We start from the raw sequence: 22,708 nt of genomic DNA on the forward strand, positions 1-22,708 counted from the left end.
CATGAGGAGATCCTCAGGAATTTACGACGTCTCTCTGACCACAGCAACCTAGTTGAAGGAGGAAAGGGGGAGGCAGGGAAAGGGGGGTGGGGCTTGCTAATCCCAAAGAGGCCAACGTCATGACAGGGGCGAGGGAGGGCCTTGTAGGCACTTCTGTGTGTGGAGTAAAGGTGATGTAGAGTTTTGGCGCATCTTGTCTCATAGGTGACATGCTGGTAAAATGAGGTAAAATGGATTTCATTGTCCTTGCATTAAAATCACCAACCAAGGTGGATCCGGAACAATGCCCGTTGTCCTCCTTTTGCTGGTATGGGGTAAATTAAAAACAGATTTTCCATTGTCCAATTTTTTGGTTGGTTAGAACTTTGATCGTATGGAAAACTTTTTGGGTTCAAAGAGAGAAAAAAAACAAAGGCTGCCTATAAATCAGTCATTTTATGAAAGCTTTTGTTGGAGGCTTTAGATAGAGGATCCATCATTTACTAAAAGACAGATGTTGGTATAATGAGTTTTCCACTGCAACAGCTACCCTTAAACAAATAAGGGAGTAAGCGAGGCATTTTACAGGCAATTGCATTGAGGCTACACCAGTGCAGTACTTTGCCAAGTATTGACGTGTCACTCAACTCCATTCAATATCACATAAGGACACAATGAGGAAACATGTAGATGAATACTGGTCGGGCATATGTCTACAAGAATGGAATAGATATAGAGAACCAAGGTACGAGGCAGTTTTGAGAGAAATTAAATTAATATTACTGGGTACAACCATTAAGGTTACTGGTTTGGACTTAAGAGAGGGAGCACCTTTGTTAGGATTTGTTTATCGGAATAACACACACAATCAGACATAATTTGAAAATCGGACCTCACTACATAGGCCTTCATTGTACAGTTCCCTCCCTCTTTCCATCTCTCTCTGCCTCCTCTCAAATGCCATGTATTATCTGTCTGTAGATAATTCTGTAATGGAGTGTTTGAGCGCATCAAATGCTGTTTCTGCCGTCCGCACCAATTTTGGTCCTTTTGTCAAATTGGATTTCAAATCCAATTATCAGGCAAAGTAATTCACAACACAATAACCTGCTGTAATCACTCATTTGGGAGGATGCAGAGTAATTTGGGAGTCATTTCGGGAACAATCCTGCATTTGTGGGTAATTGGGAATAGGTGAGGATGCCCTGGGAGGGTTTGGGGAGAGAGAGGTGGAGTTAGCCCCTTACTTTGTCTGGAAATGTAATAATTAAAGGTCAGTCAGGAACATGTGTTTAAAATGCATTGGTGAAGTAAACAAGGACGACTTCACTGTAACGTTGATATAACCAAATATGTGCCTTCTGGGTTGTATTGAATTAGTTTATTGATGTTCTAATTCATTTTATATTTTCCCTCTGTGCAGATGCTGTGTTAATAATCAGATATACTTTATTTCAAGAAACATTTTCAATGACAGGTACTGTAGGTGTTAAATTATAAGACCATGAGAGAATTTGAGAACTTGTTGTGGCGTTGGCTTTGAAGGAACTTTCATAACATGCAGGAACAACAAGTGCACAGTCTGTCTAGTTACTTATTTGATGTAGAGAAAAACCTTATTTTTCATAGCCTTTCAGGGCTCACAAAGAGAGAGAATGCTGTCTGAATTTCAGGATTTCAAGACTGCAGCTAACACTGTGAGAAGGAGAATTGCTTGGTACACATATGTTCTGTCTCAGTCGCCTCTTTCTTTCCCTTCCCACATATTTGATCCTTAATGGGAATTCTACATCTGGTCAGATGGTGAGCTGATTGTAATGTTTAAGAGCATTTTTTCCTAACCTGTATTATAATCATACAGCTACTGTATGTAGACAAGCACTCACACATCAACACTAACCCTTCTCACAAAGACAAATAAACAAGCACTCTAGATGTTGAAATGAAGACACGTTTAGACAGTTTTATATTTTTTATTATAATTTTTTTTATTCCCCAAATATACAGAGCAAAAGCATCATAGATTCACAGACCAGTACAGGTATAATACAATTTTCTTTCATATTTTTTCATTTGTTTTAAATCCAGAGGGCCACTGCTTGAAAATAGTGGTTTACCCAGTACAATGTTCACTTTCTCTTTACATTACAGTATATACGTTGATGATTCACTTTGTACATTGACTTTTAAAACTTCCATGTCAAAAGCTTTTTGTAGCATGTTATTGAAAGACTAACAAGATATTGATAGGTAGAAATGAAAATGGAGAGTGTTGTGGCATTTACACTGTAAATGTGATTGACTGTCAGTTTTTCCAGTTTGGTTGGCATCTTCTCATGTGCCCGTTCTATTAGTGTTGGTAAAGACATAATTCATTGCGAGAAACTATACATAAACATAAACAACCATTTTCAGGCAGAGCTACATTATGACAGTGTTAGTGTTAGGCATGATATAATTATTCATAGATTGTTTATAATATTTAATTCAGACCAAGCAAAGGTCACTGATGCAATATAGCCACTGGGCACAGAAATAATTTAAAAGAGAACTATCCACCAATCTGAGACTAGCTCACCCCTCTCTCCTTTACCTCAGAAACAGCCTTGTGGGATGGGGAAATTGTGGACCAAACAATGGTCATTAACACCACTGAAAAATAGAGGATTTACTTCCCTGTCTCATTGACCCTGGCAAATGGATGTTGTGTTTTATCAGGTAAGTGCAGCAACCCCATGTTATCGTTGTGGGCTTATTTATTCATCTGTTTGGCCAAGGCATATTTCTACAGCATGGCAAACAGCACCAGCTGGTGCCAAACAAACACCCGTCCTCAGGTCAAACATGCAGACTGGTGTATGCGTACCCACATGGGCTTTGATTCCCACTGCAGTGCATGTGATGAGCATGGCACAGGTGATACACAGACTCCCACGGTAGCGAGTTGGAAGTTGGGGGTTGGTAGTAGGGTAGAATGGAGGGAACCCAGTTACCACTCCCTTTTCCCTGGATAAATAATTGCAAGAAACCGGCAAATTATAATACATTATTTATATGAACAGCATGGCGTTAAATGGAACTGTTAAATTATATGCAATGTCTAAATCTGGCTTCTCTACGGCCTCTGCATGATGAATCAACAACGCTCAGGGTGGGGACAGACAGCCGTTTCAGTTTGGAGCGCAGTTCACAGTGCATGTAGACCTATCATCTCATCATATTAACATTTTGTTGTTGTGACAGGTAGGCCTACATTTGCTGCAGCATAGTCTAACCTACAATAATAAAAAGACTGAATGCGCATCTAATTTACCAATCTCCATCTGGCTTTCTGGCTCATCTTGTTTTTTTATTGTAGAGAATATATTTTTCTAATTGCAGCTGTGTTTTTAAAACAGCCTATCACTCGAATATCAGCAGTATTTCTCTTTCTCCGTTAGTTCCATTCAAAATAGATAATCCTGTTCTAGATTGATATCTTTTTTTAACCTTTATTTAACTAGGCAAGTCAGTTAAGAACAAATTATTGTTTTCAATGATGGCCTAGGAACAGTGAGTTAACTGCCTTGTTCAGGGGCAGAATGATTGATTTTGACTTTGTCAGCTTGGGATCTTGCAACCTTTCGGTTACTGGTCCAAAGCTCTAACCACTAGGCTACCTGCCACCCCATATATATATATATATATATATATATATATATATATATATATATATATATATATATATATATATATATATATATATATATATATATATATATATATATATATATATATAGAGAGAGAGAGATGTCTTAGCCTACCTCTTTCAGGTTATAAATTATATACATTATTAGCCTTATATTTAGCTAGTTAATGATGGGTTATGCATAATAAGCTAACTTACAGCCTCTGTGTCTTGCGCAATACGGACATACCTGTGCTCTGCTGCCCTCTCTCCTTAACTTAAAAAACTCTCCTTAGCTCTTGGAGTCCCATGCAGGAAAAGCAAGACTATTCGAAGAGGGATGTGAGCTCTTGCTTGATGAATGTTAAATACAGCAGACAATATAACTTACGGGAAGTTTGAAAGAAGAGCAAACGGACGATGATGGTAGGCTATAGAAGTTATTTATTTAGGCCCATAGGCTAACCATTCAATCTTTGTGAAGAGAAGTGAAAGCCTTCTGCATCTAATTTGTGTCCTATATTATTCAAGGGTGTCATCAGAATGATGACAATAAGGACAACAAAAGTTATTTCATTTAGGCTATCTGTTCAACGCTAGGAAGAAATGAAGCAACAATAGAGAGAGGAAGAAGAGGTAGTCCAATAACATTATGGGAAATATTATGAAAGGTATATAAGCGTCGGCCTACTAATTATACAAATAGGCCCTATTATATTTGAAAATTAGAAATAGATTCTAGCCTATACTTGTAACTTTTTAGGCCTTATGTGCTGCACCAGAATCACATTTTCCCTCCCTGCTTTATCATGATTTGAATGATGTACATAATTCTAGTCCATATAATACAGTATAATACAATACAGTACAGTAATACAGTTCACACTAAAAAATAATAGCCTATTAGAGCTAGTTTAATTTATTTACCCAAGAGAGCATATAGCTAGCTACATCTATGGGCTTTTATGTTTTTCTGTCGTGCGTATCATATACTCTATGTATTGGATATCGGCACAATCATTTTGACTTTTTTGGCCTTGGGCTCATTAAATGTATTTAATGTATGGCTCATCAGGCTCAGGTAGCATCAGGGTTGAATTTTCGATCAAACCTCTAGTCAGACATAGGCCAATTTAAATGATTTATAATGCTTTTGAATGACACTTCCGGCTTTGGCGGGAAATACATCATTCCAAATAAAAACATTGCATGTTTGGAGTTGCTGCACTGCGGCCCGAGTCAGTTGGTATTATTCTAACCCATCAGTAAGACAATGCTGTTTCTGGGAACTGAAGCACATGGAAGAAAGTCTCTTTTCTCTAGGGACATTCTAGCTCCTATCTCACCCCATGAACAGTTCCCGTGCCAAACCCTAGAGCCAAACAGCTTTGACCGTGTGTGAGAGAGACTGCCACAACTGCTCACACAAATCACTCGTTTGCAAAGACAAGCTTGGTTGGAGATGTCAATGAATGCTGAGAGAGAAAAAAAGGGACGGATAATTGATTGTCTGTCTGTACAATATTGACGACATAGGGATTTGATTTGCCCTAATATACTGAAAACTGACTGAGAAAAGAAATAACAGCAAAATTATATACAGGGAGCATTTGAGATTTATATACAGTGTTCTAAGCGGCAAACTGGATTATCAGCATTGAAACAGACCTTTTTGTGTTTAAGCCGCACAATGGGCACCAATCCATTTGTAAAATTAGAGTCAAACCACCACCACTCAAGTAGAAAAGCCCATTGAAATGCCTTGAATATAATCACATGTAAAGTGCTTACAGCAACAACTTTCTCATTTGTCGTAGGTACTGTCTAACTCTTACACAGGATTTAAAATTTTCAGCAAGACAACACAAGTGAAGGACTAGTTAATACATTTGATATCTATTCCATTGGCCGAGTAGTCCCGCAGAGGAAGACTAATGCAAAATGATGAGATAAGAGAGGACTGTTTTAGATTTGAAAAACAGGAAATGACATCATCATTGCAACTCGGTGTCCACTGTATTGCGGTAAAACTGGAACGTTGTTTTTCTGGAATTAGGCAACATTTGACCCTTCTCTAATGCTTTATCTAATACCGATCAAACTGATGTTAGAAAGCAGTCTGTCTGTACAGACCTAGAAGCCACCCACAGGCAAACAGCTTTTATAGACTTTTGAAGACTAACTGATGATGTAACATTTGACGTATTTGCGAGGGTAAATTGCAGACGAGTAATATAATGTAACTAACTGACACTCCAAGAACTGCGCTTGAGAATTAATGTACATCTGCCGCACCCACTTAAAACCTCCACAATGGAGGACTCGTAAGTCTTGTACTGTATGGTAGCTCAGGCCTGACTGTATGGTGCGTGGTGATATGTAGCGTGGTGGCAAAATGATGTACTGTATATTTTAGTCATTATCACCAACACCACCACATTGATTATCGCATCCAATAGAATGTGCCGTATTAGTTTAACATTACCGTGGTTGGTCTTGTCTAGTGTAGTACTACTTGTCCTGTATGTGACATGTCCTGCTAGCTAGCCTCCACAGCAGGCTAGCTAGCAGAGAGGAGGCGTTGTGGATCTACCATACAAGTGCTTTTGTCTTTATCAGTGATGGGATTTGTTTCTGTGTTTCCCTAATCTCTCAAATAAAATGACAACAATGATAATGGTGAAGAAAGTGAAATTCCATATCTGGCATGTACAATACACTCACTTAAAACAGTCAGTGTTTATACAGTAGTCTCACAGCAGCCAAATTAACAAAATACCAGAAATCAAAACAACAATTTACATCACATATTCCTATCCATTTCCTTCGATGAGCAGCTAGATCACAGTAGGTATACAGTCTGGATTGACTGAGCTCCAGTATTAACATGGTATTGGGAAAGCCACATGATGAAAAGCTCTGATACACAATGTTTACATTTGGTTCCGCAGGCAGCATCCTATCATGTGGACATGGCTGATGATATAAAGCAGTTAGTATGAGAGACTTCACATTACATGGGTAGGACAGACATTATAGTCAGGCAGCTATGCTCCCCTCCATTTGAGCTGGCATGGTGCCGACAGGTTGACTGAGAAACCAACCCCCTTCTTTAAATTAGAACACACCCCGTTCTGCTTCTGAATGTAAAAGTTTGTCTCATGAAATGTCTCTCGGCATTTCAAATAGTCCCACTCAAGGCAAGAAGAAAAAATGGGAACAAACTCTACTCTCATTTCCCAATCCGAGTCCTCAAAACAAATTAAATCAAGCATCTGAGTAAAAATAAAGAATGCTGAATAAAATATGTGTAATGTACACTGATATTATTCCTTTATCTCAGGGTCACAAATTCTGAAACGACAACTCAGGCTTTCCGGTTGAGATCACGGGCCTGTAGAGTTCTGAGGGCTGGGAGTTCTGAGGGCTGTAGAGTTCTGAGGGCTGGGAACCCCGGGGAAAAGACTGCCTTTGGTTAATTGTTTGGCAAGTCTGGACACATTTTGAGAGTCCTACTCCACTTACACAAGGGATGAAGTTGGATCAGCCAAACTTAACATAGAGCGTGTGTGAGGGGAGGCTGGGAGGAAAGGGTATAAGAGAGAGGAGAAGCTTTGACATTTAACACACATTCATAGTTGTGCTTAGAACTATAAGAGAGCAGCAGAATATTGGCTTACACATACAAAGTGATGGGTGACTTTTGCCACCCATAAGAGAGTGGTCCCGCTTTGTTTTAAAGACAACTTGCTAGCCCCCAGCCACAGCGTTTGGTTATTTCCACTGTCTATCAGTGCAACAACCACCTCCACACTTGAGTTGTGTCCATGTTGGCAAAAGAGCTCTCTGTGGCACAGCTACTGTATGTTTATGGTTTATGGGGCCTTTATTTACTAAGTGAAGAACTGGACAACAGGGGGTGGTTTCTGATGAGCTTAGGATGGGATGTGGGGGGAATGCCAGGTTTTTGAAACACTGGTTGGAACACAGAGAATTATGAACAAGTCCAATGTGAGTTAAAGCCACCTATTTCAAGGCTTCTCACCAACACATCATGTGCTTTGAAACGTAGGTCCCTTTCAGGAAGCTGTATGTTTCCCATAGTTCCAATCCACGGCTGGATACCCCAGGACAGGCAGGCCCTCTCTGGCTGTCAGGTCAGACGTGGGTCTGCATGCGCTTCTGGAGGGGCCGTGTGAGGTCTGAGTTCTGGGAGGAGGACTGGGAGTAGTGGGATGAGGAGGAGGCGGAGGCGGAGGCCTTGCTGTCCTTGTCGAACTGCACGTAGCCGTCCTGCTTGCTGTAGCTGCTCACACTGCTGTCGCACTGCGTGTCGATGAAGGAGCTGGAGTCGCTGAGTGATCCTCTCTGGAACTCCCTCTCGCACAGCTCGATGGAGCTGCTGCCCATGCCCAGCACGAAGCGCTGGCTGTAGTCGTACAGGCGGTTTGGCCCAGCACCTAGGGTGGAGTAGATGTTGGTGAAGGACATGCCCGTGGGTACCCGCTGCTTGCCCCCGGTGGTGGCAGCGGTGGGATTCCGCATCTCTGTAGTCTGGTTACCTTGAAGGGTGATGGTGGGGGTGGAGTGGTGCTCCTTGAAGGTGTTGACACTGTAGTATCCATTGGTGGGGTCCTTTAGGAGGCAATATGGGAGAGGAGAGAATATAAGAGGAGAGAAGGAGAGGAGATGAGAAAGTTAAAGTAGTTGAATTAGTTTTGTCATTGTCAATTTTGAAAAATTACCCCACTGGGTATGCCTTGTTGGCAAAGCACAATAGACGACAAGAAAATATTTTTCTAAGTGAGGCAGAAGTCTGAAAAGCAGTACATCTCTGGAGGAAAACAGACTAAAGTAAATCATCCCATCGTTTATATGTATTTATTCTTCTCAAAGCTTAAACAGTGTCAAGGTCAAATCTTTAATTACCATTCAAATTGGCATATAAATAAGGAAACAGGCTGCTGCTGCATGTGTCAGGTCTGAACCAGGAAAAATAGTAGCTAAAGCTCAATATTATGATTTAGTCTTCTTTTGCATAAACCTCTACAATCATGTTACTTGCTAATTAACAGGCCTTGATGATTCAGTTTGGCAGCCAACAAGTCCTCCCAAAGTTCACTAATACCCCAGTTTAATTGGACCCAAAACGGTTTGTGAAAACAAAGTCTTGAATTTGATGTATGCAAAATAAATGACTTGTGTGGAGCCATGGCTGCCGTGCCAAGGTTGCTATTGTCACACAGCTCCTGGCTCTTGCCTCGATGATGCTGTTGCTAAGAAGCAGCCGTGACAAGGCTGTGAGAATGAACGTGAATGTCAAACCCAACGAGCACAATGCGCCATGGTTGCAGTGCCGAGGTTGCTGTTGTCACACAGCTCCTGGCCCTTGCCTCGACGATGCTGTTGCTAAGAAGCAGCCGTGACAAGGCTGTGAGAATGAACGTGAATGTCAAACCCAACGAGAACAATGCTGGATCCCAGAGGAGCCATGCTAATCATGGCGAAATGGCACAGCTATGACAACCTGAGAGAATCCTCATTATGAGTGTCATTATCAGACTTTGTGTCCCCTTATCTGGTGTCTGGTCCCCGGTGATCTCCTCCCATACACACACTCATCAGTGTGGATCAAAAAAGCCAGGTCCAATGGGAACAGGTATGCAGACAGAACACCAGATGAATACTATTGTGTACTGGGTGAACAATCATCTGTACAATGGCATAAATAAACAGGACCACAATTTTGTTTTCAGCTCCTGATTCGTTTTTGCGTTTGTGGGGTGAGCCTGAATTGGACATCACCCACAGTAAGTTGTTTGTTCCACAGTCTAATGATATTATCTGTGTGTCTCGTTTGAAGGAGGTTCTTATTTCAATATTTATTTCTTCAGAAGGATTATGCCATATCTCCCACACTGTAGATGTGCTAAACTCTGCATGCAGAGTGAGGTAATGATGAAGTGAACAGCACAGTGCTAGTCTAATTGAGGAATTTGCATATCTGAGAACCAGGGGGCCTCTTGTTAAAAGACCCCATACTGACTCTTTGCCTGTCTGTTTTAACTATAGCTTCCGCAACTGACTTATATTCCACTCCAAGTGAGTGTTTATGTTGAAATAACAAGAACTGGTGTCATGCGTGAGAAGGGTCTGGAACAAAAGCAGCGCAAAGACTGCTCATTATCAACACAGAAAGGTACAGGATAGCCACCTATTATACAGAGGGAATGTTTAATACTTGTTGCTTGTAAAGTAGGTCCAGACAGGTATAGTGTGCTGGATTTTGTGAGTCTGTTATAGTACTATTAACATACAGTAATATATCTGTTGTCACAGTGTTGACAAATTAAAAGGTTCTCCTTTGCGAGGCACAGACTCACCAAGTCCTCCAAACTGTATCTAAAGTAGCAGTAATGGGGCTTCTCTGGCATAACAAGCATTGTTGATTGAGCATACTGCAATTCTAGCACTTAATTTTTGTCACATTAAGAGCTCTTTCATTACAGTGAAAATATGAGGAAGGCAATTAACGCGTTCTATTATAAATTATTGGTTTTGGTTGAATACAATGGCTCTGGAAATTTCTTTTCACTTTTAAGTGATTTGATTGCAGAAATAGTGAACTCTCATTACGAAAGTTTAACACTGATTCTGCTTTGCCGAAGTGTGACTAATGAATATTACAATGTATCATACGATTCTCTATCTGGTGAAGAAAAACGTTCTGAAATTATTTTTCCAAACCATCCATCAGTGATTACAAATGTCATTTTACAATACACATACATACAGTTGAAGTCGGAAGTTTACATACACCTTAGCCAAATACATTTAATCTCAGTTTTTCTCAATTCGTGACATTTAATCCCAGTAAAAATTCCCTTATTTTAAGAATGTGAAATGTCAGAATAATAGTAGAGAGAATGATTTATATCAGCTTTTATTTATTTTATCAAATTCCCAGTGGGTCAGAAGTTTACATACACTTAATTAGTATTTGGTAGCATTGCCTTTAAATTGTTTAACTTGGGTCAAATGTTTTGGGTAGCTGGGTGAATAGGTTGGGTGAATTTTGACAGAGCTGGTGGGAGTAGTGGGATGAGGAGGAGGAGGCCTTGCTGTCCTTGTCGAACTGCAAGTAGCCGTCCTGCTTGCTGACAGAGCTGGTGTAACTGAGTCAGGTTTGTAGACCTCCTTGCTCATACACTCTTTTTCAGTTCTGCCCACACATGTTCTATAGGATTGAGGTCAGGGCTTTGTGATGGCCACTCCAATACCTTGACTTTGTTGTCCTTAAGCCATTTTGCCACAACTTTGGAAGTATGCTTGGGGTCACTGTCCATTTGGAAGACACATTTGCAACCAAGCTTTAACTTCCTGACTTCTGTCTTGAGCTGTTGCTTCAATATATCCCAAAAGTTTTCTTTCCTCATGATGCCATCTATTTTGTGAAGTGCACCAGTCCCTCCTGCAGCAAAGCAAATCAAATCAAATCTTATTTGTCAAATACACATGGTTAGCATATGTTAATGTGAGTGTAGCGAAATGCTTGTGCTTCTAGATCCGACCGTGCAGTAATATCTAACAAGTAATCGAACAATTTCACAACAACTACCTTATACACACAAGTGTAAAGGAATGAGTAAGAATACGTACATACAAATATATGGATGAGCGATGGCGGAACGGCATGGGCAAGATGCAGTAGATGGTTTAGAGTACAGTATATACAGTACATATGAGATGAGTAATGTAGGGTATGTAAACATTATATAAAGTGGCATTGTTTAAAGTGGCTAGTGATACATTTATTACATACAATTTTTTTATTACTAAAGTGGCTAGAGATTTGAGTCAGTATGTTGGCAGCAGCCACTCTGAGTTAGTGATGTCTGTTTAACTGTCTGATTGATGTCCTTGAGATAGAAGCTGTATTTCAGGCTCTCGGTCCCAACTTTGATGCACCTGTACTGACCTCGCCTTCTGGATGATAGCGGGGTGAACAGGCAGTGGCTTGGGTGGTTGTTGTCCTTGATGATCTTTTTGGCCTTTCTTTGACATCGGTTGGTGTAGGTGTCCTGAAGGGAAGGTAGTTTGCCCCCGGTGATGCATTGTGCAGACCTCACTACCCTCTGGAGAGCCTTACGGTTGGGGGCAGAGCAGTTGCCGTACCAGGCGGTGATACAGCCCGAGAGGATGCTCTCAATTGTGCATCAGTAAAAGTTTGTGAGTGTTTTTGGTGACAAGCCGAATTTCTTCAGCCTCCTGAGGTTGAAGAGGCGCTGCTGCGCCTTCATCACCACACTGTCTGTGTGGGTGGACCATTTCGGTTTGCCTGTGATATGTACGCCGAGGAACTTAAAAATTTCCATCTTCTCCACTACTGTCCCGTCGATGTGATGTGGGGCTGCTCCCTCTGCTGTTTCCTGAAGTCCATGATCATCTCCTTTGTTTTTTTATTTATTTTCCTGACACCACACTCCGAGGGCCCTCACCTCCTCCCTGTAGGCTGTCTCATCATTGTTGGTAATCAAGTCTACCACTGTAGTGTCGTCTGCAAACTTGATGATTGAGTTGGAGGCGTGCATGGCCACGCAGTCATGGGTGAACAGGGAGTACAGGAGAGGGCTGAGAACGCACCCTTGTGGGGCCCCAGTGTTGAGGATCAGCGGGGTGGAGATGTTATTTCCTACCCTGACCACCTGGGGGCAGCCCATCAGGAAGTCCAGGACTCAGTTGCACAGGGCGGGGTCGAGACCCAGGGTTTTGAGCTTAATGATGAGTTTGGAGGGTACTATGGTGTTAAATGCTGATTTGTAATCGATGAACAGCATTCTTACATAGGTATTCCTCTTGTCCAGATGGGTTAGGGCAGTGTGCAGTGTGATTGCGATTGCGTCGTCTGTGGAACTATTGGGGCGGTAAGCAAATTGGAGTGGGTCTAGGGTGTCAGGTAGGGTGGAGGTGATATGGTCCTTGACTAGTCTCTCAAAGCACTTCGGAAGTGAGTGCTGCGGGGCGATAGTCATTTAGCTCAGTTACCTTAGGTTTCTTGGGAACAGGAACAATGGTGGGAACAACAGACTGGGATAAGGATTGATTGAATATGTCCGTAAACAAACCAGCCAGCTGGTCTGCACATGCTCTGAGGACGCGGCTTGTGATGCCGTCTGGGCCGGCAGCCTTGCGAGGGTTAACACATTTAAATGTTTTACTCACATTGGCTGCAGTGAAGGAGAGCCCGCAGGTTTTGGTAGCGGGCCATATCGGTGGCACTGTATTGTCCTCAAAGCGAGCAAAGAAATTGTTTAGTTTGTCTGGGAGCAAGCACCCCCACAAGATGCTGCCCCCCCCCCCCCCGTGCTTCACGTTTGGGATGGTGTTTTTCGGCTTGCAAGCCTCCCCCTTTTTCCTCCAAACATAACAATGATCATTATGGCAAAACAATTATATTTTTGATTCATCAGATCAGATGACATTGCTCCAAAAAGTACGATCTTTGTCCCCATGTGAAGTTGCAAACCGTAGTCTTACTTTTTTATGGTGGTTTTGGAGCAGTGGCTTCTTCCTTGCTGATTGGCCTTTCAGGTTATGTCGATATAGGACTCATTTGACTATTGATTTAGATACTTTTGTACCTGTTAACTCCAGCATCTTCACAAAGTCCAGAACGCGTCTCCTTCCTGAGCGGTATGACGGCTGCATGGTCCCATGGTTTTCATACTATTGTTTGTACAGATGAACGTGGTCTTGGCTGATTTCTTTTGATTTTCCCATGATGTTAAGCAAAGAGGCATTGAGTTTGAAGGTAGGCCTTGAAATACATTGACAGGTACACCTCCAATTGACTCAAATAATGTCAATTAGCCTATCAAAAGCTTCTAAAGCCATGACATCATTTTCTGGGATTTTCCAAGCTGTTTAATGGCACAGTCAACTTAGTTTATGTAAAATGCTGACCCACTGGAATTGTGATGCAGTGAATGATAAGTGAAATAATCTTTCTGTTAACAATTGTTGGAAACATGATATGTGTCATGCACAAAGTAGATGTCCTAAACGACTTGCCAAAACTATAGTTTGTTAACAAGAAATGTGTGTAGTGTTTGAAAAATGAGTTTTAATGACTCCAACCTAAGTGTATTTAAAGTTTCGACTTCAATTTAGCTTTATGCTTGCTGTATGGTTTTCATTCGAAGTTATTGGTAACTGGTAGTGCCAGTGTACTCTGCATTCTAAGACATGGCTCCTGAACCTCTAGGGCCATACACATTCTGATTCCTAATACACCACCTTGGTTGACCCCTTAATTCATCAAATTAAACTTTAATTAGATACATTTGAGCCCTGGCCTTATTTAGCCAATGTGGACGGAAATGGTCCTGTTGAAGATCAACCTCTTGCCTGCCTCCTCCCGTCTTTCTCCTTCTCCAACTCTATCTCCTTCCGTCCCCCCTCCATCATCCATGTTCATGGACCTACCTTGATATGCTGGTACTCTTTCTCATCCTCTTGCAGCACCTCTAGCTGCTTCAGCACTGACTCCTGCTGGAACTCCCCGCGTTCTACCTGCATATAGACATCATGACCGCCATCGATAAGAGACATTACTGTACAGCCGTATTCATCGACCTGGCCAAGGCTTTCGACTCGGTCAATCACAACATTCCTATTGGCAGACTCGACAGCCTTGGTTTCTCAAATTATTGCCTCGCCTGGTTTACCAACTACTTCTCTGATAGAGTTCAGTGTGTCAAATCGGAGGGCCTGTTGTCCGGACCTCTGACAGTCTCTATGGGTGTGCCACAGGGTTCAATTCTCGGTCCGACTCTCTTTTCTATAAACATCAATGATGTTGCTCTTGCTGCTGGTGATTCTCTGATCCACCTCTACGCAGACAACACCATTCTGTATACTTCTGGCCCCTCCTTGGACACTGTGTTAACTAACCTCCAGACGAGCTTCATGCCATACAACTCTCCTTCCTTGGCCTCCAACTGCTCTTAAACGCAAGTAAAACTAAATGCATGCTATTCAATCGCTCACTGCCCCCACCTGCTCGCCCGTCCAACATCACTACTCTGGACGGCTCGGACTTAGAATACGTGGACAACTACAAATACCTGGGTGTCTGATTAGACTGTAAACCCTCCTTCCAGACTCACATTAAGCATCTCCAATCCAAAATTAAATCTAGAATCGGCTTCCTATATTGCAACAAAGCATCCTTCACTCATGCTGCCAAACATACCCTCGTAAAACTGACCACCCTACCGATCCTCGACTTCGGTGATGTCATCTATAAAATAGCCTCCAACACTCTACTCAACAAACTGGATGCAGTCTATCACAGTGCCATCCGTTTTGTCACCAAAGCCCCATACACTACCCACCTTTGCGAGCTATGCTCTCGTTTGTTGGCCCTCGCTTCATACTCGTCGCCAAACCCACTGGCTACAGGTCATCTACAAGTCTCTGCTAGGTAAAGCCCGCCTTATCTCAGCTCACTGGTCACCAAAGCAGCACCCACTCGTAGCTCACGCTCTAGCAGGTATATCTCACTGGTCACCCCCAAAGCCAATTCCTCCTTTGGTCGTCTTTCCTTCCAGTTCTCTGCTGCCCATGACAGAAACGAATTGCAAAAATCTCTGAAGCTGGAGACTCACATCTCCCTCACTAAGCACCAGCTGTCAGAGCAGCTCACAGATCACTGCACCTGTACATAGCCCATCTGTAAACAGCCCATCTATCTACCTACCTCATCCCCATACTGGTATTTATTTATTTATTTATTTTGCTCCTTTGCACCACAGTATCTCAACCTACACATTCATCTTCTGCCAATCTACCATTCCAGTGTTTAATTGCTATATTGTAATTACTTCGCCACCATGGCCTATTTATTTCCTTAACTTACCTCATTGCACTCACTGTAAATAGACTTTTTGTTTTCTTTTGTTCTACTGTATTATGGACTGTATGTTTTGTTTATTCCATGTGTAACTCTGTGTTGTTGTATGTGTCTAATTGCTATGCTTTATCTTGGCCAGGTCGCAGTTGCAAATGAGAACTTGTTCTCAACTAGCCTACCTGCTTAAATAAAGGTGAAATAAATAAATAAATAAAATAGACAAGGCACGTTTAGAAATATGATGTTATCATAACAGTCAGCATGCAGGAATATCACTTTCGAAAAATTCGGAAATAATTTTCAGACACATTTCAACTTCACTCGGGCGCCTAACTATGAATAATGTATCCATGAATCTCATTAGAGAAATGCAGATATGTACGGTATCATATGCAGACCCATGAACTCCCATGAAGTGTTAATAATATAATCAAAGCCCCTTGCTGAAACCATAGCCCTGCTCTCCTGGGCCTTTTCAAAGCGCAGAACTTATGTCATCCCAAAAAATGAGGCAGGGTTTTTTAATAGACAGACATAGGGCACAATTAAAAAAGCTACGCCTTACTGTGGCTTTTTCCCTCACAGGGAGAAACAACGTGGGCCAGTTCTCTAGATATAGGCCAACACAGTGCATTGATCACAGCATATACAGTACATCTACACACCTCAGTCCTGTTCCATTATTCAGCAGGTTGCTTTTGTGCCCTAGTGAAGTGCTATTAATGCTATCCCAGAGATAATTAGCATTCATTATCTGTGAGTATAAAGAGGGCTGGAGGGGATAGGGTTTTCTGTTGTTTTCACGTTGGGTACAGAAGTGGAAATGGTGGTAGGACACTCACACTCACCATCAGTTGCTTCATGGCGGTGTGCTCCTCATTTTCTCGTGCCGCGTTGTGGTCTTTGTGTACAATCTCCACTCGGATGTCGTTCTTGGCCGACACCACCCCTTTCAGATCTGTTGGAAACAATAGTAAGTTACAGCTCAAGATGCTGAGACACACAATATTCACAGAGACATTGCACTTCCCCCAATAACTTCAATACACTGGACTTCAAATCTTCTTGGCATGGCTTTTGAAAGTAGTGTCCCCTTCCCCAACAGTACAGAGCAAGAGATTACATTTCTTTTGTTTTGTTGTCAAGATAAGATTATTTTCTACGTACATAAGCACATCTCACACTGGCCTTGCGGTGGCTCATTTAGAACAATGCGGTTCATACTATCACATAACAAAGTCTTACTTTCTGTCTTAATTTTGCTTGCAAGTTCTCGCTGGTGAGTACAGATGGAGACGGGTAGTGAGGGCATTACCAGGTGCGCTTCCTCTGTGGTATACAACAACAACATGCTGAATGCTAGTAAAAGGTCCCACACAGGGACTCACGCACGCAGCAGCACAGTTTTGGAAAAGCGCAATGGCTGACTGTTTCTAACCTAAGGCACTGTTAGGGATGGAGTTTTGAATTTGAACGTTAGACAGGATGGAAGTAGCTGTAGCTAGCAATGAATAGTCAGGTAAGTTATACTGCTCAATTATGAGACATGAGCCCTCACACCCTGTCTATCACTTGCTGAGGACCATGCCTCATTTTGCTTTGGCATGCAGTGGGTGGCACAGGTACGGGATACGTACTTCTCTGAGTGCGGGTACAGCAGAAAGCTCCGATGGTCCCTATGAGGACTATGAAAGCCACCAAGGCCCCAACTGCCACCCCGATGATGACCGCCACCGGGAGAGACTCTGTGGACATCAAAACATTCCCTTCTACAATAACACATTGCAAATACAACCAATATACTACACACATATAAAGTATACATAGATACAGACATATAAAACAAGGACCAAAGTTCAAACAATTACATTGTAAAATAATAAAGACATTACTTAGTTTTACAAATACACACATCTCAATAACATATTAATAATAAATATTTTCCAAATGTTTTGATGGCCAACATAAGAAATATCTATATAAGGTTGATAGAAAACATGATTTGTATTTTAACATATTTCTTATTACAGGGCTGATTCCTTCCAATCACATTTAATTCATACTCACAAAAGTGGCTGACAGTTTTTTAATTGAGAGGATAAATAGCAACAGGGCTGTAAATTGAGTCAGCCTAATCCTTAAAGGAATCATTTGAGATTTTGGCAATAAAGCCATTTATCTACTTCCCCAGAGTCAGATGAATTTGTATGTCTCTCCGTGGTTTGAAAGAAGAAGCGAAATTACTAACTAGCGTTAGCGCAATGACTGGAAATCTATGGGAACAGTATGCTCCTGTAGATTTCAGTCATTGTGCATTGGCTTGCAAAACTACCTCTAACTTCCTTCATCCTGGACAGAGACATACAAATGGTATCTATGAATTAATCAGACTCTGGAGAAGTAGATAAAGGACTTTATTGTCAACATCTCAACGTATCCCTTTAAAGTATCTATGCGTGGTCTGATTCCACTGTTATAATGAAGACTTAGACATCCAACTACATGAATTACCTCCCCACACTTTAAACAAACGCAACACAATAGATAGCCTTTTCCCCAGCATTGACGTCTATTTCATTTCTTAATTAATCAATGTCCCTTTCATATAAGCCAGCAATACAGTATAATTTATGGGGAGTGAACAAAAACAAAACTTCCCCATTGAAAAGACAGAGCAACACGTCCAGCTATGAAACCCAGCCAATAATTGAATAATAAAGCATTGGTATAAACAAAGCCATAGTGGAATATTTGTGTTGTCGTGTGGTATGACTACTGATCTGGTATGCCTACTGATGTGCTATGACTATGAATCTGCACTTGAGTTGAACAATATCTTTTAACTAGCTAATTAGCTACAAATTACTCACACTGTGACTGAATCTACAAAATGATTGCAGTAACTACAAATGCATTGGCTGTTTATTTCATACTGTATCTGTCCGATTTCAACAGCCTGGGTCATCCTATTGTTCTAAAGTGAAATAATGTGAAGTGTTGATAAATCAGACACCACAAAAATGTCACTCAAATGAGATAGGTGTTGTCAGCACCTAAACACTGTATGGTGCATCGGGGTTCATTGTGGTTTGTGGCTGATAATGACAATGGTTGGTTCAACACTTGTAAACCTATCAAATCCACTGACACACACCCTCTCTAGTTGACACACACATTCTCTACACTACACTAGAACCACGGCCACCACAGTGTTGAAGTAGAGAAGGTGGAACCTGTTGAACCTTGGCTCCCACCTTGTTCCTTGAGACGGATGATCTCCGTGTCAGACCCAAAGCTGTTCCAGGCTGTGCAGTTGTAGATGGTCTGGAAGTCTGCAGGGACGATGTTACTCATGGTCAGAGTAGAGATGACTCCTTCTTCGGTGCTGACCGTCTCCACTGTGTAACGGCCAGATGTCCCTGACTCCAGCACTGTCTCCTTCCATGACCAGGCCTGTAAGGGAATCACAAGGTAAACATGAGTGGGGAGGAGTTCCCCATCTTTCACTGGGTGATCTGAAGCAAGAAGTACTGTTCTAATTGACAACAATTGATTGCTGACAAATAAGATGAATTGCAAGCACTTTTCTGGTGGTTAAAACATATTCATAAGCATGGAAGCAAAATTACTTTCACATTTATGTTGGATAAATATTCATGCTACCTCTTTAGACCCTCCCATCAAATCAACAGCATATTAATTATGCAGCAAGTTAATGCCAATTATCAACACACAAAACATTCATTTGTAGATTGCAATTATGCCAAAACACACACACTCACATGTGTACTTACATGTACACACACACACACACACACACACACACACACACACACACACACACACACACACAGACACACACACACACACACACACACACACACACACACACACACACACACACACACACACACACACACACACACACACACACACACACTGTTAATGGAACAAGAGAGGGCTCTGAGAGAGTAGGCTGTTTATCTAAGGGCCATGAATCTTAATGGGATCTGTGCTAACAGAGCATCAGCATGCATTACATTAGAAATTAAGGGTGTAAGCTTGCCATGCTTCATGCCCTCCCATTCATACAAAATCAAGCAGTTAGAATACTATTATATTCATTAAACTGATATCTTTCTCAGTTGTATTGCATGTTAACTTAGATGGTTTAATGAAATGCTGATAATGCAACAGTAGCCCTGTCAGGGCACCATGGCTGTAATGCGACCCATATACCATGCAATGCTGTGGCCATTAGAGATAAGTAAAATAGATAGATATTGAAGGAAGTGGTGTTACTCACAATGCGGTCTGGAGGTGGAGTGCTCCGGATGAAGCACTTGATCTCGCCCTTCTCCCCATGGAGAGCCTGATGGGTCTGGGTACTAGAGATGGTGGGTGGGCCTGTAGAGAGGGCACAGAGGAGAACATATCAACACTCTACCATGAAGGCCTACAGAGAGGGCACAGAGGAGAACATATCAACACTGTACCATGAAGGCCTGTAGAGAGGGAACAGAGGAGAACATATCAACACTGTACCATAAAGGCCAATCACAAACCCACACATTACCACAATCAACTACTGCCAGATTCCTGTGGGTTCAGGTTCATGCCATGTAGCACTGGTTCAATCAGGTTGTGCTGCATTCAATTAAGAGGTAGACTGCATTCTTTCACATAGTAAATCCTACTTCCAATTTCCAACTGACTCCTAATGCCGGCGCTGAGGATTGCATTGTGGTTTTATGCAAACATCTCATCCAACCTCCACAATACCACCAAGGGCAGGTTAGGGCTGTATGAAGGGCATCCATGTGGGCCCAAAATGTTATGGTGCTCTTGATTTCTCCCAGTATGATAAGGGTCATGGTGGCGAGTCGAGAGGCATTTCTGTGGGCATAATCATGATGGGAGAAGTGTCATTGTGGAGAGATAACACTCCTCCCTGTGTCTCTGAACATTCAATTTAGCTCGCCAGAGCCTTGCACTTTGACCCATAGAGATTCCATCCATCGGATAACCTCCAGTCCTCCCAACAAGACAACAGAGGAAGCAGTCTATCAGATTAAATAGCCAGTAAAAACATTGAAACATTTTTTGGGGTGTGATTTAAGATGTTTAAGTGTAGAGTAGTGGGGAAACAACTTGATTAGTAAGAAGGTGAGCTTACTGCCAACTCCCCTCCAACCTGTTCCCTGGCATCTCTTTGCATGTACATAATTGCAGTTTATTACCTGTCTCTTATTAAAATAAATTAGCATTTTAATGAGATTCTGGCAGATGGTCTCTCGGTATGCCACTTCATGCAGGAGACTGGGAGTTTGGTTGCTGATTCTGTGGAATGATTGCGGCAAACAAACAGCACTACATTGAGCACTATGTCCCAACACCACTGTCTTAGTAGCCTATGGTGGACTGGCATGGGGGCCCGGTCTGTGTGGACCTGTGCAGATGTGTCAGTGTAGTTGGATGCATAAAATCGTGTGTGTGTGTGTGTGTGTGTGTGTGTGTGTGTGTGTGTGTGTATGGCTGGAATGGGCTCCTGTGGTAAACACACTCAGATCTATTCCTCCCGGGCTGCCCAAGGCGAGTGCTGGTGGCTCGGGAGAATCTGCTCTGTGGATCAGGGCTGCAAATGAGGAATATAATTAGATGGTTTTATCTCTCTGCCTCAGACTGCTGGGGTGTGGTGACTCCTTCAGAGGAAAGGGAGGAGTGTGTGTGTGTGTGTGTGTGTGTGTGTGTGTGTGTGTGTGTGTGTGTGTGTGTGTGTGTGTGTGTGTGTGTGTGTGCGCGCGCAGACTGTCTGATCAGAGAGAGAGGGAGCTGGTGGTGGGTGGTGTGAGTGCTCCAACTGTCAGTGGACTCAGTCGATATGGTCAGAGATTTTTTTTAAGAGTATGAAATGGGCTGCTTCAAAATCCGATTCTTTGTTATTCTTTGTTCATCACCTTGTCGAAAGAGCCTACGTCAAAGACCGGGCCTTGCATTTGCAAACAGAGTTTGAAGTATAGCCTGAGCTTTGAAAAGGTGTGTCCTTTTGTGCTTCCTTGCAACAGCTCATTCAAAGCACCTAAGAGATGTTGTATTCTATTACAATCTCTGTCACACCCATTTGAATGGTATTTCTCAACTGAATTATTAATTTGTGCTGGTTTCTGTAAGCTCTGTCTTGGCACTTGGAGAAGGAATGAAATGCTAATTTATTGAGCATATAAAGACTATGTCTGGCAGAGAAAAATATAACTACAACAACAAGATGCCCCGTGGGAGACTAGAAGGCACATTGGCCCACTTTCTCCATTAATGTGTTAATGTGCTCCCTCTCCCTGGGCTGCCTAACATCTGATTAGGCAGGCAGGCAGGCAGGCAGGCAGGCAGGCAGGCAGGCAGGCAGGCAGGCAGGCAGGCAGGCAGGCAGGCAGACAGACAGACAGACAGACAGACAGACAGACAGACAGACAGACAGACAGACAGACAGACAGACAGACAGACAGACAGACAGACAGACAGACAGACAGACAGGAACACACACCTACCAAGAAATACACAAGATGGACAGACTCATACCTCTACAAACAAACACTCATTCAAATATAATATGTCCAAGTTCATTGATAGGGACACAAACACATGTAGGCTACAAATCTCAAGTAAAAATTCAGCCATATACCTACTAGTTTTCTCTGTGTGTGTATATTGCACAAGGATGCATTGAACACATGATCAAAAAACAAGCACAATACAATATCTTCACTCAAACAAATATTGAAGCTCAGACTGACTGTGTGAGGATGTTAAACTACAGCGAGCAATACGTATTCATTAGTGACTTCAACATAAACTGCCTCCCCTGCTAGCTATTTGATTCTAATTAAATTACACCAGTCCCCAGGGAAGGAGAGGATTCTCTTGTCTGTGTTGCTGCTCAGTGGGAGTCGTTGACATGCAACGGAAGAAAGAACATATTGACAAATTCTAAACACATGCATTTCAATTGTTTGTGTAAAATGATCCAGGCATAAGCGATGGGAAACAAATAGCAAAACATGCAAACACATACACACACACTCCCTCACACCGTGCATATACTCAGTCTTTCTGAGACACGATCAAGGCGTCTCCCAAAACGCACGGTCATC

The 22,708-nt window shown here is 42.2% G+C and overlaps 1 protein-coding gene across 8 annotated transcripts in view; it reads right to left on the minus strand.

Annotated features, from left to right (window-relative positions):
- Nucleotides 1-3,738: 3,738 nt before the first annotated feature.
- kirrel3b (kirre like nephrin family adhesion molecule 3b) overlaps nt 3,739-22,708 on the minus strand; it is a 211,039-nt gene continuing 192,069 nt past the window's right edge. Inside the window, exons 10-17 of one of the 8 annotated variants that reach the window (XM_036965155.1) lie at nt 19,867-19,967; nt 18,815-19,013; nt 17,198-17,305; nt 16,806-16,889; nt 16,403-16,518; nt 14,132-14,218; nt 8,209-8,281; nt 3,739-8,106 (exon numbers count right to left, since the gene is read on the minus strand). In XM_036965155.1, coding sequence (XP_036821050.1) covers nt 7,805-8,106; nt 8,209-8,281; nt 14,132-14,218; nt 16,403-16,518; nt 16,806-16,889; nt 17,198-17,305; nt 18,815-19,013; nt 19,867-19,967 — 1,070 coding nt within the window. In that variant the 3' untranslated portion in view covers nt 3,739-7,804. Of the gene's footprint in view, nt 8,282-14,131; nt 14,219-16,402; nt 16,519-16,805; nt 16,890-17,197; nt 17,306-18,814; nt 19,014-19,866; nt 19,968-22,708 lie in introns of all 8 variants that reach the window. The other 7 variants (XM_036965157.1, XM_021588217.2, XM_036965152.1 and 4 more) reach the window with 7 other exon arrangements.

This window comes from Oncorhynchus mykiss, chromosome 27 (genome assembly GCF_013265735.2).
Source record: "Oncorhynchus mykiss isolate Arlee chromosome 27, USDA_OmykA_1.1, whole genome shotgun sequence".
NCBI classification, from domain to species: domain Eukaryota; kingdom Metazoa; phylum Chordata; class Actinopteri; order Salmoniformes; family Salmonidae; genus Oncorhynchus; species Oncorhynchus mykiss.